We start from the raw sequence: 16,055 nt of genomic DNA on the forward strand, positions 1-16,055 counted from the left end.
GAAACCTGCAGTAGGCCTGAAAATGGCCAACATAACTTCTGGTCCCCTGCTGACCAGGTAGGCTGGCCTGGTAACCCTAGTGTGTCCTGAACTGGTGACCTCTGGGAGATGTCACGTCCTGTGCTATCACTAAAGGATGAAATATCAGAGATATCAGGAAGCATCTTAACAGTAGGCCAGAATAGATCAAGTAATACTCCTGGATCATTATAGAAGTTTCTATGTCAGAGTTATTTGCAGGCCTGAGAAATTAGAGGGCCTGCTATCGTATACCTTTGCACTACGCTGTCGTCAACCGCCCAAGAGCCAGGCCTCACAATGTTTGCGATTCTAAGGTGGTATGAAATCCATAATTCAAGTCTTTTTGGCTGCTTTAGACATACCTCAACTCCATTCTCTTATTTACCTACCTACAATATAGGAATAATAATATATTTGTTTATTTCATTTATACCCTGCCTGTCTCCTCAGTGGTGATCCAGTGGGGATACATTGTTCTCCTCTCCTTCATTTTATCCCCACAACAACCCTATGAGGTAGGTTAGGCTGACAGAATGTGACTGGGCCAAGGTCACCCAGTGAGCTTCCAAGACATCAGTGGGGATTCAAACCCTGGGTCTCTGAGATACTAGACCAACACTCTTAACCACTATACCTCACTGGCTCTCTACAATTGGGCTACTTTATGGGGATATTATAAAGGTGTGGAACGCTTGACATGCTGTATAAATGATAAATAATAGTATTAACCACCATGAAGCAATCAAATTATTCTATACTTGTGTGACCCATCTGGTTCGTTGCCCCTGCATTTCAGGGTCAGGTGCTTTGCTGTTCCTTGTTTCATGAGCTAGGGCCTTCTCAGTGGCAGCACCAGCAATGTGGAATGCCCTCCCAGAGGCCATAAGGGCCCTGCAGGATCTCTCCCAATTTTGCAGGGCCTGCAAAACTGAATTGTTTCGACAGGCCTTTAATATCTTAACAGGAGAGGACTGCCACTACACTGCTAAGCAACATCACTTATGAGGCATTACGGTACATCCACCACAAGATCACTGTCAAGAAAGAAAGTTACGATTCCTCCTATACTGAACTTTGAGTAGCACCATGAAATGTATTTTAATTGTTAATTTTAATTGTTTTAACTTGTAATTTTCAGTTGTGCTTTGATTGACCATTAGCCACCCTGAGTCCGCTTGCGGAGAGGGCGGGATAGAAAACTAAAGTAATAAATAATAAATAATGAAGTAATGAATCATTCCCCCACTATGACCTTTAGGTAGCCATATTTTTGGTGAGCTGGAGTACAATGCGACATTGGGAGGGGGGGGGGGGGAAATCTGCAAATGTAGACGCTCACCCAGAATGGTGGAAGAAGGTATTTTATGAGCAGTGGCGTTCCCACAGAGATAAGAACATAAGAACATAAGAGAAGCCATGTTGGATCAGGCCAACGGCCCATCAAGTCCAACACTCTGTGTCACACAGTGGCAAAAAATGTTATATACACACATACACTGTGGCTAATAGCCACTGATGGACCTCTGCTCCATATTTTTATCTAAACCCCTCTTGAAGGTGGCTATACTTGTGGCCGCCACCACCTCCTGTGGCAGTGAATTCCACATGTTAATCACCCTTTGGATGAAGAAGTACTTCCTTTTATCCGTTTTAACCTGTCTGCTCAGCAATTTCATCGAATGCCCACGAGTTCTTGTATTGTGAGAAAGGGAGAAAAGTACTTCTTTCTCTACTTTCTCCATTCCATGCATTATCTTGTAAACCTCTATCATGTCACCCCGCAGTCGACGTTTCTCCAAGCTAAAGAGTCCCAAGCGTTTCAACCTTTCTTCATAGGGAAAGTGCTCCAGCCCTTTAATCATTCTAGTTGCCCTTCTCGGCACCTTCTCTAAAGCTATAATATCCTTTTTGAGGTGCGGCGACCAGAACTGCACACAGTACTCCAAATGAGACCGCACCATCGATTTATACAGGGGCATTATGATATATCCTCTGTTCTTTTTTTTTTTTGTTAGCAATAAGGATATCTCAGCAGGAATGCCATTAGTCATTAAAGATCTTCTTCCCATAGAGGCTTTAAAGACTAGCAGGTTCACTGTGGCACGGTCAGACCTAGAGATTTTGTATTTTTTAATCCAGGAAGAAAGCTGAGGAGGAAGGCGAAGAGTTCTTCCATTGAGGTAGATCAGGATGGGCAGCCACGTTAGTCTGTCCGTAGCAGTAGAAAAGAACCAGAGTCCAGTAGCACCCTAAAAACTAACACAATTTGTGGCAGGGTACAGGCTTTCATGAGTCCCTGCTCAGTTCTTCAGAGACAGTATCAGTTCGCCTGGAGAAAATGGCTGCTTTGGAGGATGGACTCTGTGGCGTTACATCCTGCTGAAGTTCCTCACCTCCCCAAACCCTGCCCTTCTCAGGCTCCCCCCCCCCAAAAAAAAAAAAAAAGATCTCTCAGTATTTCTCAACACAGAAGTTTAAGGCTTCTGGGTTCCGTACCCAGTCATATGCTTATAAGCAGAAGAAGAAGACTGCAGATTTATACCCCACCCTTCTCTCTGAATCAGAGACTCAGAGCGGCTTACAATCTCCTATATCTTCTCCCCCCACAACAGCCACCCTGTGAGGTGGGTGGGGCTGAGAGGGCTCTCACAGCAGCTGCCCTTTCAAGGACAACTCCTGCGAGAGCTCTGGCTAACCCAAGGCCATTCCAGCAGCTGCAGGTGGAGGAGTGGGGAATCAGACCCGGTTCTCCCAGATAAGAGTCCGCACACTACCATGAACTGCCTCTCACTACCACTGCTTTGAATAGAAGCTAGGCCTGCCTCTTGAGCTGCGAGAGTTTTTGTATTCTAGTCTAAACAATGAAGAAACGAGCCTTAAATCATGGTCTCATTTGGTTGCTTATTATAGTTGGAACAGCTGATGAATTGGATATTTCAGTGCAGCCTGTGGCTCTTGGACATCTGAAAGCCATAATCCTTTACAACCCCACCTGTGTGTGTTTTAAGGCATTGCCGTGTACCTGCAGCAGAAAGCGCTCGGTGGGATTTTAAATTTTTTAATAATTTGAGGAACCCCCCCCCCTTTTTGCCTGTGTCAGGATGCGAAATTTGCATGGTACTTGAACATTGAAGCAGGGAAAGCTTTTATATCTTGTTTTTCTTTACCTTATGGAGTCTTAAAATGGCTTACAATTGCCTTCTCTTCTCCTCCCCACAACAGGCACCAGGCGGGGTTGAGAGAATTCAGAGAGAACTGGGATTGGCCTAGGGTCACCCTGCAGGCTTCCTATGGAGGAGTGGGGAATCAAACCCGGTTCTCCAGATTAGAGTCTACCACTCTTAATCACTACACCACACTAGACCATGCTGAAGCAGCTCACAGTACAAAAATGAAGTTTTGATGAGAACTTCTGGATCGCTTCAAGGGCAGAAAGCAAAGGGCCTTTGTATAAGCATCACCATCGTGGCCCAAGGACAGGAGAGTGCTTGGCTTGGGAGACTTCTCAGACCCAAACCTAGAACTTCGGCATATGATTTTTGTGTAAGCCACTGTTTGGTTCCAGTACTCTAAAACACTTCAGAAGTTGCCCTTATAGATGCATCTGTACGGAAGACATGACCAAGCTGCAGAGTCTTGTGAGCAAGAATTCCACTTTGTGAGCTCCTGGCATTAACGTTGTGAGCTGCTGCATAAATTATTGTGCTCTGGGATCATCCTTCCTGAGCTAAGACAAAAATGTGTGAGCTGGAGGTTAAAAATCTGTTAGCTCACACTAACTCAGCTTAGAGGGAACACTGGACATGACCTTTGTTTCCTCTGTGGAGCTGGTTCCCCTGGGATGTTCGTGTGGCCCTTTCAGGTCTGGACCTCTCTGTATCTCAGCCTATAAAATAAGAATATCAGTTACTTGCCTTGGATGGTTGCTGTGTGAATGAGTAAGCTCAGGAAACATTACCTGGCCAGAGACGGGTAGAGGCCAATTGCAAATGAAAAATTAAAACTATTCCGCATCTGCAGTCATATCTTAGTTTGCTTGGTTACTGGAACATCTTAAAACATATCCAGCTCTGTGACTTTGCACCCATATTGGAAAAATTGGTAGGCAGTAGCCAAATAGCAGGGCACACAATTTTAATCGTTGCACAGTCACCGATCTCAAAACCCGATTGCTTTGATCAAACTCCATACTTTAGCCAAACTTTGCTTGTGCATTTACAGTGACTTTTGCGGGGGGAGGGGGGGGTACATGCATAATTAGTATAGTCTGTAGAACCTTCCTTGAACCAAAATACACTCACTTTCCTATCACCCCATGAGCTCCAACATCCTTGCTTTTAAAGATCCATTCAAGCAGCAGTACTGCAGTACTGTGGTCTGAACTCTGCTCACGACCTGAGTTCAATTCCAGCAGAAGCTGGATTCAGGTAGCCGGCCCTAGGTTGGCTCAGGCTTCCATCCTTCCGAGGTTGGTCAAATGAGTACCCAGCTTGCTGGAGGAAAAGTGTAAAAGACTGGGGAAGGCAATGGCAAACCATCCCGTAAAAAAGTCTGCCGTGAAAGCAACGTCACCCCAGTGTCGGAAACAACTGGTGCTTGCACAGGGGACCTTTCCTTTCTTTTTTCCAAGCTTCTAAATAACATTCCAAGTGTCACCCGATATCAAAGATGTGTCAAGAGAAATTAGGTTGTGTTACAGCTTCAGAATACTTAAGTGAAAACTCGGAGAACACGGCTAAGGAGAGAGTATCGATTGCCTATAAGTATTTAAAAGTCTTTATTAGAAGCTGAGCTAAGCTTAATGGATCTCTCCCCCCGCCCCTTTCCCCTTGCAGGTATCAAAGCAAGCCAAAGAGTTCCTGGAATATGTGTACGAAGAGCCCTTGATTGACATCCAGCAGGAAAACCCGATGTTGTACAGACACGTTGAGGCACTGGCCACCGTAGTCCGGCTGAGACAGCAGCTGAAATCCCTCCGAGCGTATTTGTTCAGCTGTCGAGCAGCCGTGGCCGAAGACCTGCGAAGGAGGTAGGAAGAAGCGGTGGCAGATGAACAAACTTCCTCAGGGAGGGGGTCCCGTCACTCTCCCACCCACCCACCCCCCGCCTCTTTCCTGGCCTGTCCATCTTGCACTTCCTCTGCTTGGTTCCCATGACCCAGCAATTAAAGCGTTGCCCGTTTTCGTCTGCCAAGGAGTTGTAACTGGATCCTTTCAATGCAACTGGAGTTGTCTGCTGCCTTCAGAGGCCTTTGATTTGTCAGCACTTTGCTGGTGTTGGGGGCTTGATATTAGGATGAAAATGTCTAAACAGGCCATCAGCCCTGAAAGCAGAATTAATTTAAGGGGTCCATGACAAGCCATAAATATGTACAGTCACCAGCAGTGCAGAAACGAAACAAGTTATAAAAGGAGGCGTATGTAGCGGCCTTGTGCTGAGGTCACTAGCCCTTGTAAGTCGGTGTTGTCTGCTCCAACTGGCAGCATTTCGGTAAAGTGGGGATGTCAATCTCCAAATGGAGCTTGGGAGATTCCCCAGAATTAAGAAGATACGAGAAGCCATGTTGGATCAGGCCAATGGCCCTTCCAGTCCAGCACTCTGTGTCAGACAGTGGCAAAAAAACCCCAGGTGCCATCAGGAGGTCCACCAGTGGGACTAGAAGCCCTTCCACTGCCTCCCCCCCAAGCACAAGAATACAGAGCATCACTGCCCCAGACAGAGAGTTCCATCAATACCCTGTGGCTAATAGCCACCGATGGACCTCTGCTCTGTATGTTTATCCAATCCCCTCTTGAAGCTGTCTATGCTGGTAGCTGCCATCACCTCCTGAGGCAGTGAATTCCAGGTGTTAATCACCCTTTGGGTGAAAAAGTACTTCCTTTTATCTGTTCTAACCTGACTGCTCAGCAATTTCATTGAGTGTCCACGAGTACTTGTATTGTGAGCAAGGGAGAAAAGTACTTCTTTCTCCAGCACCTTCTCTATCCCATTCAATTATACCCTGCTGAAGTCCTTCTCCTCCCCAAACCCCACCCTCTTTAGGCTCCACACCCAAATCTCCAGGAATTTCCTAACTTGAACCTGGCAACCCCACTGGAAATCTAAATAGAGGTCTTTGCCACCTGAGAGGGATTAGGTAACCTGGATATTTCTGCCTACACAATGTGTTCTTGAAGCAAGCTGTGGGAAAATGTGGCTGGTTTGAGTGTATTGATACCTGTAACCATACAAAGAGAATTACTGCTGGAATCATCAAGTACTTGAAGGGCTGTCATATAGAGGAGGGTGTGGAGTTGTTTTCTGTTGCCCCAAAAGGTTAGGCCAGAACCAATGGGTGTTGAAATTAAAGCAAAAGTGTTTACCACTGAACATTAGGAAGAACTTCCTGACAGAATAGTTCCTTGGTGGAACAGGCTTCGTTGGGAGGTGGTGGGCTCTCCTCCTTTGGAGGTTTTTAAACAGAGACTAGATGCCACTTGTCACCTGCTGGGAACAAGGCAAACTACCACAGGACTTTCGCGATGCAATCATCATCACTCTACACAAGAACAAAGGGGAAAAGTCAGACTGCTCCAACTACCGGGGGATAACCCTGCTCTCCATCGCAGGCAAAATCCTTGCCAGAGTACTCCTGAACAGACTGGTGCCCACCATTGCAGAAGAACTCCTCCCAGAGAGCCAGTGCAGCTTCAGAGCTAACAGGAGCACCACCGACATGGTATTTGTTCTCAGGCAGCTCCAAGAGAAATGCAGGGAACAGAACAAGGGTCTATATGTGACTTTTGTCGACCTTACCAAAGCTTTCGATACCGTTAGCAGGAAAGGCCTGTGGCAAATCTTGGAACGTTTAGGATGTCCCCCAAGGTTCCTCAGCATGATCATCCAGCTACATGAAGACCAGCGAGGCCAAGTCAGACACTGCAACGACCTCTCGGAGCCCTTCCCAATAGGCACAGGTGTAAAGCAAGGCTGCGTTCTCGCGCCAACTCTCTTTACGATCTTCTTTAGCATGATGCTTCAAAGAGCCGCAGTAGATCTAGATGATGACGATGGTGTCTACATCCGCTATCGCACCGATGGCAGCCTGTTCAACCTGAGGCGACTAAAGGCCCACTCCAAGACAATGGAAAAACTCATCCGAGAGCTACTATTTGCTGATGATGCTGCACTCGTCTCCCACTCGGTATCAGCTCTGCAGCATATGACGTCCTGCTTTGCAGAGGCTGCTAAGCTATTCGGCCTAGAAGTTAGTCTGAAGAAGACAGAAGTTCTCCACCAGCCTGCACCCCAGGAAGATTATCACCCTCCCTGCATCACTGTGGGTGAATCAGTACTGAAGACAGTCCAGCAGTTCAGCTACCTGGGGTGCATCATCTCCTCAGATGCCAAGATCGACAAGGAGATTGACAACAGGCTGGCAAAGGCAAACCATGCATTTGGCCGACTGCACAAAAGAGTGTGGAGCAACAAGCATCTGAAAAAAGGCACAAAGATCAATGTTTACAAAGCAGTTGTGATGACAACCCTCATCTACGGCTCCGAATCGTGGGTTTTATACCGTCATCACCTGCGACTCCTTGAGCGCTTTCATCAGCGCTGCCTTCGCACCATCCTCAACATCCACTGGAGTGACTTTGTGATCAACACTGAAGTCCTCAAGAGGGCGGAGGTTACAAGCATCAAAGCACTGCTGTTGAAGACGCAGCTGCGCTGGGCAGGGCACATTTCTAGGATGGAAAACCACCGCCTTCCCAAGATTGCTCTGTATGGCGAACTTTCCACCGGCCATCGAAATAGAGGGGCACCAAAGAAGAGGTACAAGGACTCCTTGAAGAAATCCCTTGGCACCTGTCGCATCAACCATCACCAGTGGTCTGACCTAGCCTCAGATCGCAAAGCATGGAGGCACACCATCCACCAGGCTGTCTCTTCCTTTGAGAACGCACGCATAGCTGGTCTTGAGGACAAAAGGAGATTGAGGAAGAATCGCGCTGCTACAGCACCAACCCTAAATCAGACTTTTCCCTGCAGCCACTGTGGCCGGATCTGCCTGTCCCGCATTGGTCTTGTCAGCCACCAGCGAGCCTGCAGCGGACGTGGACTACTGCACCCTTCTTAAATCTTCGTTCGCGAAGTCAAGCCGAGAGAGAGAGAGAGAGAGAGAGATGGCCATCTGATAGTAGAGCTGATTTTAGGAACTCAACAAGCAAAGGAGACCTGGGGTAATTATATGGCCATAAAATGAAAGAAAAGATCTCGGGTAACAAAAGACTAGAATACTTAACAACACTCTAAAGTATTTGACATCTGTAATGAAGAACAATATGTAAAGCAACAAAGCCAGCTTTAACAAGAAAAATTCTACAAACAACAAAGTAATACAACAAGCAGTGTGACACAGTGCAGTAGCTCAGTACAAATGCGGGTTGCTCTTAACAAATAGATATCAAGCCAGTCCAAAAGTGTGGCTCAGCCAACAGTATTCTTCTCTGGACCACCTTAAGGAAGCAGAGCTGTACCGGTGATCGATAATATCCGGTTTGGGGTAGCTTTAGTCTTTAGCTTGCATAAATCTCAGAGCAATGTCCCCATGTCTGAAATAGATTCCATGAGGGGGAAAAATATTCTGGTTGTCTGGATGTCAATTGCCTTCCTTTGAATTGAAATATGATCCTTCTACTCCTAGGCTCAGTGTCCTAGGAACTCAAGCAGATCATGAGAGGGAGGGCAGGAAGGACTTCATCAGTTCTTACCCACCCAGGGAAATGCTGTTCACCCCTTTGGGGCCAGGCAGCAATTTTTCTCCAGGCCAGTTTTGCCAGGGATCCTGGAGGGTTCTCCTCTCCTGTTTTATCCTCACAGCAACCCTAGGAGGTAGATTAGACTGAGAGAATGTGGCAGTCCAAAGGTCATCCAGCAAGCTTCCACGGCAGAACCTGGGTTTCCCATATCCTAGTATGACACTTTAACCCAGGGGTATCGAACTATTTGTCAAGAGGGCCACATCTGCCATAAATGAGATCTTGTTGGGCTGGGCCATGTGTATCATAAAATATAAAGCCAGGTAATGGAGATATAAATTTTATAAAGGACACAGACAAACACAGTTAAAGATTTTGTATCTCTCCTGTGTGATTGAGGGAACTGGGCAAAGGAATCTCTGACTCTTTCCCTTCTTCCCCAGGGGATGAGAAGGGAGCAAAGCCTCAGCCAGTAGAAGGATAAGAGGCTTGGCTCAAAAGCTCTGCTGCACAATTGAGAGAGTCTGACAAAGCAAGCTCTTCCTCCTCCCCTTCCTCCCCAAGGGAGGAGCCTCAGCCAATGGAGAAAATAGCAGCTTTGCTCTGTAGCTCCTATGCGATTGAGCAAGCCTGGCAAAGCAAGCTGTGACGCAGAAGGAAACAAGAGAGGGAGAAGAAAGCAGACTTGCTTGCGGGCCTGATAGGAATCCTCCGGGGGACTGAACTGGCCCCCGGGTCGCATGTTTGACACTCCTGCTTTAACTAGTTATGCCTCTGACACCCTCCACAATCAGTTATGCTCCTGGAGTGAAAACAAGAGGCTGTGTAAAAAAATGAAAACTGTATCTGGTTTATGGTAATCACCTCAAAGATAAAGGCTGGGGAAGGCGGGTGACCTTTGCTATCCTGGAGACAGCACATATCAGTGCCTTGATTAATCATGTCAAGAACAGCTAAGGAAAGATACCCCTGACAGCGAATGTGCCAGATGTTCGTGGCCCAAGGCCTGCTTTGAACGTCACTCCTGAGCGCGTGTGAGAAAATTTGCACGAGACCGTAATGTGCACAGATGCATTACTGCTGCAGCTGTACGAGGAGGGAACAAGACATGTTTTAAACCTTAACTACCTTGTTCCCTCACACGCATCCGTAGTCAACATTCTCTCTCTCTCTCCTGGTAATATTGTCTCCTTCAATTAGTATAAAACTGAAGGCGGGGCTGGCGTCTGAAGACCACAGTTCAGGGGAGGCATCAGAGAAAGAAATTATCGCTTTTGATTAACACCAAAAGTAGGAAAAGAAGAAGAAGAAAAGCGAACGTTCTGATTAAAATAAAGAGGCAGGGAGGGCCCAGCGGAGTCAATGAAGGGAGTCGAAGAAAAGAGATCAAAGGAAGCAAAGAGAGAAAAGCAACGGGGCCTTGAAGCTATGGGGCAAAGTGGGGAGGGGAGGGGGGGAGAGCGTGGATTCTAGCCAGGGCATGAAGAGCCAGCGCTGATGGAAAAAGGTGATAGAAAAGGGTCCAGAGGAAACTGTGAAGAGGCATTCAGGGGAGCAGAGGAACAAAAGCGAACCTGAGAAAATAGGAACCATCGGGAAGCTACAAAGGGGTGAAACAAAGGAGGATTAGAGACTAAAGAAGAAGCAGCCATGGGGGTAGATGGAGGATGGAAGACGGGGCGGGGAGGGGGGGTAAATTTAGGATGTGGATTTTTTTTGAGAGAGAGCTAAAATTATCAAAATTTCTTAGAAACTATGGGGATGAGGTACATAAAGAGGGTTAAAGTGTTCTTCCTAGGGCAGAGTTTTAAGAAGCAAGATGGGAGATACCCTTTCAAATTCTAAAAAGGAACCAGACTTGCTACAGATTAGATTAGAAAGAATACCCAGACATAGATTAGGTTAGAAAGAATAGATTAGATTAGATTAGATTAGATTAGATTAGATTAGATCAGATTAGAAGAAATACCCTTTAGGGACATATCGGCACCATTCTTAATTCAATCTCAATTCTTCTAAATGGCTTTGGATCTGTGAAAACCATTTCAGCCATGACCTGCAGTATATCACAGGTGCTTTCAAACCCCCCACAACTACCATCCTGAAGGTAGACATAATGCCAAACTAGGACAGAACAGTGACTTGCTGTTCTGGTTTTCCAGGCAAATGATAGTTTGCCTGAACCCTTCCTTGCCTTCCTTGCCTGTCGTGCATTTAATGGCAAACAGTGGCTTTTGCTAGTCAACAGGTTGACACAGGACTTTTTTTTTGTCTCAGGAACTCCTTTGCATATTAGGCCACACACCCCTGATGTAGCCAGTCCTCCAAGACTTTACAGTAGGCCCTGTAGTAAGAGCCCTGCAAGCTCTTGGATGATTGGCTACATCATGGGGGTGTGGCCTAATATGCAAATACAGTCCTGTGATTTTAAAAAAGCCCTGATAACACCTTCACTCGAGCTGGTCTACAAACACAGCAAAAAGAGGGATATAATGGGATGTAAACTTCAATCTGCAAAAAAGGTGATGCATGTGTGTCGTATTCGTCATGTTTCTCCACATGAAAACTTCCTACAAATAAATAAATTAACACATCAGAGAGAGTGAGAGACAAAGGTTTACTTATTGTGCTCATCTGCCATTTTCAGGGAAGTATTGAAAACTGTTAACTTAGAAGTTCCACTGTTTTGTTCCATATTCTGAAATAGTTCGATCCTTCCTACCACGTCAGCACTGAAGCATCTCAGGATCACCTCATTCACCTGCGGCCCAGGCCTTTCTGAGTGCCTGTGGAGGATTACCAATATTTCCCTTCAGTTTACTTCACAGAAAGCACCAGAGGCCCTTTACTGGGTTTCTTTTTACCTCACGGGGCATGAGCAAAATTGTATCCCACTTCTTATTTGCTGTCTTGATGATAAATTCGTCATTTGTGGATAACCGCCATGCTTATCTAAAGAAGTGTGTGTGCACATGGAATCTTATACCCAGAATAAAACTTCATTGGTCTTAAAGGTGCCACTGGACTCAAATTTTGTTTCACCATGCTTATTGTTTCACACTCCTAAATTATAGTTACTGCGTCTTAAAGAATGTGAGGAAACTTAAGGGTTTGTTCTTTTTTTCTTTTTGGTAAAATCCTTTTTTTGCTGCTGCTTCTTCATCTCACTATGCCGATTGCCAGCAGTCCTGAAAACACCATCTTGAATCCTGTCAGAATTTATATAAACAAACGGTTAATAGCGCTGCTTAGAGAGAATTAAGAGCCGACTGATTAATCATGATGGCACTCTGTTGCTTTTACAGCATGGATAGCTTTCCCTTGAGGAAGAAAAGAACATGCTACGTTGTTGTTTTCCTCTTTTCTAGTTTTTATTAACATCCCTGCTGTTGAGGTGTTTCTGAAACTCATGGCCAAAATGGCTACCCAGGCTGTATGTTGATTTTCCTTTATGAAACACTCATATATCTTGTCCCTGTAGCCTCATGTTAGGTGATAGAAACCAGTGAAAGTTACTGTATTCTCCTTCAACATGAAAATGTTTACAACACTGACAAGGCCCTGTTCTTGAAGATTCCCAGATGCCTCCTGTAATGATGGGTTCCACCTAAGGGGCTAGATCAGGGGCTGACCAAACTTGTTTAGCATAGGAGCCACATAGAATAAACATCAAATGTTTGAGAGCTGCAAGACATGAATGTCGGAGGGAGGAAGGAAAATAGATAGAGGAGGGGGAGAGGTGGAAAGAAAGCAACTTTAACTTTAAATGCATTCTCCAAGCTGCCAACTGATTTGGCTTAGAGAAGTGATTAGAGAGTTTTTATATCCCACTTTTCTCTACCCTAAGGAGTCTCAAAACAGCTTACAATAACCTTCCCTTCCTCTCCCCACCACAGACATCCTGTGAGGTTGGTGGGGCTGAGAGAGCTCTGAGAGAAACTGTTGCGGTGAGAGCAGCTCTGAGAGAACTTGTGGCTGGCCCAAGGTCATCCAGCAGGCTTCATGTGGAGGAGGAGTGGGGGAATCAAACCCTGTTCCTCAGATTAGAGTCTGCCACTCTTAACCACTATGGCATTCTGGCTCTCAAAAAGTATTGTTTAATGCTTTCCTTCTAATTTCCTTATATAATAACACAGCAGAGCCAAAAGGCTTGTGTGTGTGTGTGTGAATGAAGGGAACCTCTCCATTCATAGGAGGAAACATCAGGGGAAAGCCTCAGCCTCTATGTCCTGTTTGTTGGCACTCCAGAGGAACTAGTTGGTCACTGTGTGAGACAGGAGGCTGAACTAGATGGACCACTGGTCTGATCCACCAGGGCTCTTATTATGTTCTTAGGAAGGCCTCAGCCTCTATGCCCTGTTGTTAGTCCTACAGAGGAACTGGTTGGTCACTGTGTGAGACAGGATGCTGGACTGGAGGGGCCACTGGTCTGATCCAGCAGAGTGCTTTTTATGTTCTATTTTTCAGTAGCGTACAATTGCAATTCAGTTGTTGTTGGAAGCTCTTGCAACAGTTTTGATGATGATGAAGATACCGGTGATGAAAAGGACCATGTGGATTGCTCTGGCACCTTGCAAAACAGAAAGGATATGTCAGCACATCTGGAACTGAATGCAGAATCATCCTTATTGCTTCTGTATTGGGAGGAATAGCCTCAGGGTGAGGGACTCATGTGATCACTGAGGCTTTTATGTGCACATCCCATGGAATTTTGTTAGAAAGTCTTGAGTTCTGTCATTGGGCACAGCCTTACTACAGGGAAAACGTGAGATGTTACTTATTTGCCATCTGGCCCCATGGAGAAAACAAGGTTTTTGATGCCCGTCTTCAAGGGAAACAAATCCTGTAAACTTTATTTGTCCACATTTTTACCCTGGCTTTCTCCCCAGTCTGGGAGGAAACCAAAGCAGCTTGCATCATTCTCTCCCCATTTAATCCTCACAACAACCTTGTGAGGCAGGTTAGAGTCAATGTATGTCAGGGTCACCCACCCATAGCTGGGTGGGGGTACATGAGGGGGCTCAGGCATTGTAAGGACTGTTTGCCATTCTCCTTTGCTTCTGCATAGGTGTGTGCCTAGTCGGTGAGGATGAGGAGAAGGGGATATGACAGTCTTGGAGTAAGAACCCATGGAGGCTGGCTTCCTCGTGACCCTCCAAGGGGCTTTCCTCCTCACTGTATTCCTTCCCGGGAGAGCCAGCTTGGTGTAGTGGTTAAGTACACAGACTCTTATCCGGGAGAACCAGATTTAATTCCTCACTCCTCCACTTGCACCTGCTGGAATGGCGTTGGGTCAGCCATAGCTCTCACAGAGCTGTCCTTGAAAGGGCAGCTTCTGGGAGAGCTCTCTCAGCCCCACCTACCTCACAGGGTGTCTATTGTGAGGGTGGAAGGTAAAGGAGATTGTAAACTGCTCTGAGATTTGGAGTAGAGGGCAGGATATAAATCCAATCTCCTCCTCCTCCTCCTTTTTCTCCTCCTCCTCCTCTTCTGCTTCAGGCTGTCACACTGATGGCTATTTAGCTAATAATTGCTATACATGTGTGAAGTGAAGCATTTTTTATTTTAAGGCCATCAAATTGCAGGCAATTTGTGGTGACCCCATAAATTGACTGGTTTTCAAGGCAAGAGGCCTTCAGAGGCAGTTTGCTATTACCTGCTTCTGCGTAGCAACCCTGGACTCGCTTGGTGGTCTTCCCATCCAAATACTGACCAAGGTTGACCCTGTTTAGCTTCCAAGTTCTGAGGAGATCGGGATCGCCTGCGCTACCCAAGTCAGGCCTAAACAGCATTAGTGCAGGGCATTTCAAGGAGAAAACGTCAGCAAGGGGTATGGTAACTAAGCCAGTTCTAGGAAGCACTCTTTCCTCTTGCGTTCTCTCCCTCTTTTAATGCACGCTCTCTCCTTGAAACAGATTGTTTAACCCCACCACCACCACCAGCAGCATTCTTTATCACCTCAGATAGTAGTCTCCCAGCTCACTAACTTCCTTCTGTAAACACATCCAGCCCTTAGAATGGAAATCAGAGGGGGTGGTTTTTATCATCCGATAGTGCTCTCTGAAGGCTATGGACCGGTCCCGGTCCGTGGCCTGTTAGCAACAGGGTCATGAGTTGTATAATTATTTCATTATATATTACAATGTAGTCAGAAGAAGAAGAAGAAAATGACAACATTGGATTTATATTCGACCCTCCACTTCAAATTTCAGAGTCTCAGAGCGGTCACAATCTCCTTTACCTCCCCCCACCACCACAATAGACACCCTGTGAGGTGGGTGAGGCTGAGAGAGCTCTCCCAGACGCTGCCCTTTCAAGGACAACTCTGTGAGAGCTATGGCTGAGCCAAGGCCATTTCAGCAGCTGCAAGTGGAGGAGTGGGGAATCAAACCCGGTTCTCCTAGATAAGAGTCTGCACACTTAACCACCACTCCAAACTAATAGATATAAAGTGCACAATTCTATCATCCCGAAAACATCGCTCCCCCCTCCCCCAACCCGTGGAAAAATGGTCTTCCTCAAAACGGGTCCCTGGTGCCAAAAAGGTTGGCGACCACTGCAGTAAAGGAATAATCTTAGCAAAGGGACCTTTAGCACTTCTTATCCTACTTCATGGGTGGTAGAGCGAACAGAAGGAGAGAGGCGCAGAAGCAGCATCTTTGGTCTCTGATCAATCCTTGGTGAGAGTCACTGGGAAAAGGGGACACTGATTCCTGTCTCCCCTTTGCAGGAGAGGAGTGATGGGCTTGCACAAGTCACTCCTGTGTTCCCACACGTGTACAAACATCTCGTGCTCATTGACCTGACTTGGCAGTAACGCTTTGCATACGCAAGTCCTCTTACATCTTGCAGATCTGGCAAACTGCCTATAATTTACAGAGGTGTGAAAGAACAATGTATTTTGTGTAACCAATTCACTCAGGGGTGTTTTCGAGTTCATCCGCCGTCGTCCCAAGTTTCCAGAAGGACAAATCAAATCGGTTTCTATCATAAGACTTTAGAAATGCTGCATTTGCTGTAGATAGGGTTGCCAAGTCCAATTCAATAAATATCTGGGGAATTTGGGGGTGGCGCCAGGAAACGTTGGGGGTGGAGCCAGGAGCAAGGGTGTGACAAGCATAACTGAACTCAAAGGGAGTTCTGGCCATCACATTTAAAGGGACTGCACACCTTTTAAATGCCTTCCCTCCATTGGAAATACTGAAGGATAGGGGCACCTTCTTTTGTGCTCATAGAATTGGACCCCCAATCCAATCTTTATGAAACTTGGAGGGTGTTTTGAGGAGAGGCACC

General features: G+C 46.3%; 1 protein-coding gene across 1 annotated transcript in view; it reads left to right on the forward strand.

Annotated features, from left to right (window-relative positions):
• Window positions 1-16,055, forward strand: part of PLEKHM3 (pleckstrin homology domain containing M3) — a 121,642-nt gene that overhangs the window by 57,823 nt on the left and 47,764 nt on the right. The window contains exon 5 of the mRNA XM_060257239.1: window positions 4,857-5,050. Coding sequence (XP_060113222.1) covers window positions 4,857-5,050 — 194 coding nt within the window. The remainder of the gene's footprint in view (window positions 1-4,856; window positions 5,051-16,055) is intronic.

Source organism: Heteronotia binoei, chromosome 16 (assembly GCF_032191835.1).
Source record: "Heteronotia binoei isolate CCM8104 ecotype False Entrance Well chromosome 16, APGP_CSIRO_Hbin_v1, whole genome shotgun sequence".
NCBI classification, from domain to species: domain Eukaryota; kingdom Metazoa; phylum Chordata; class Lepidosauria; order Squamata; family Gekkonidae; genus Heteronotia; species Heteronotia binoei.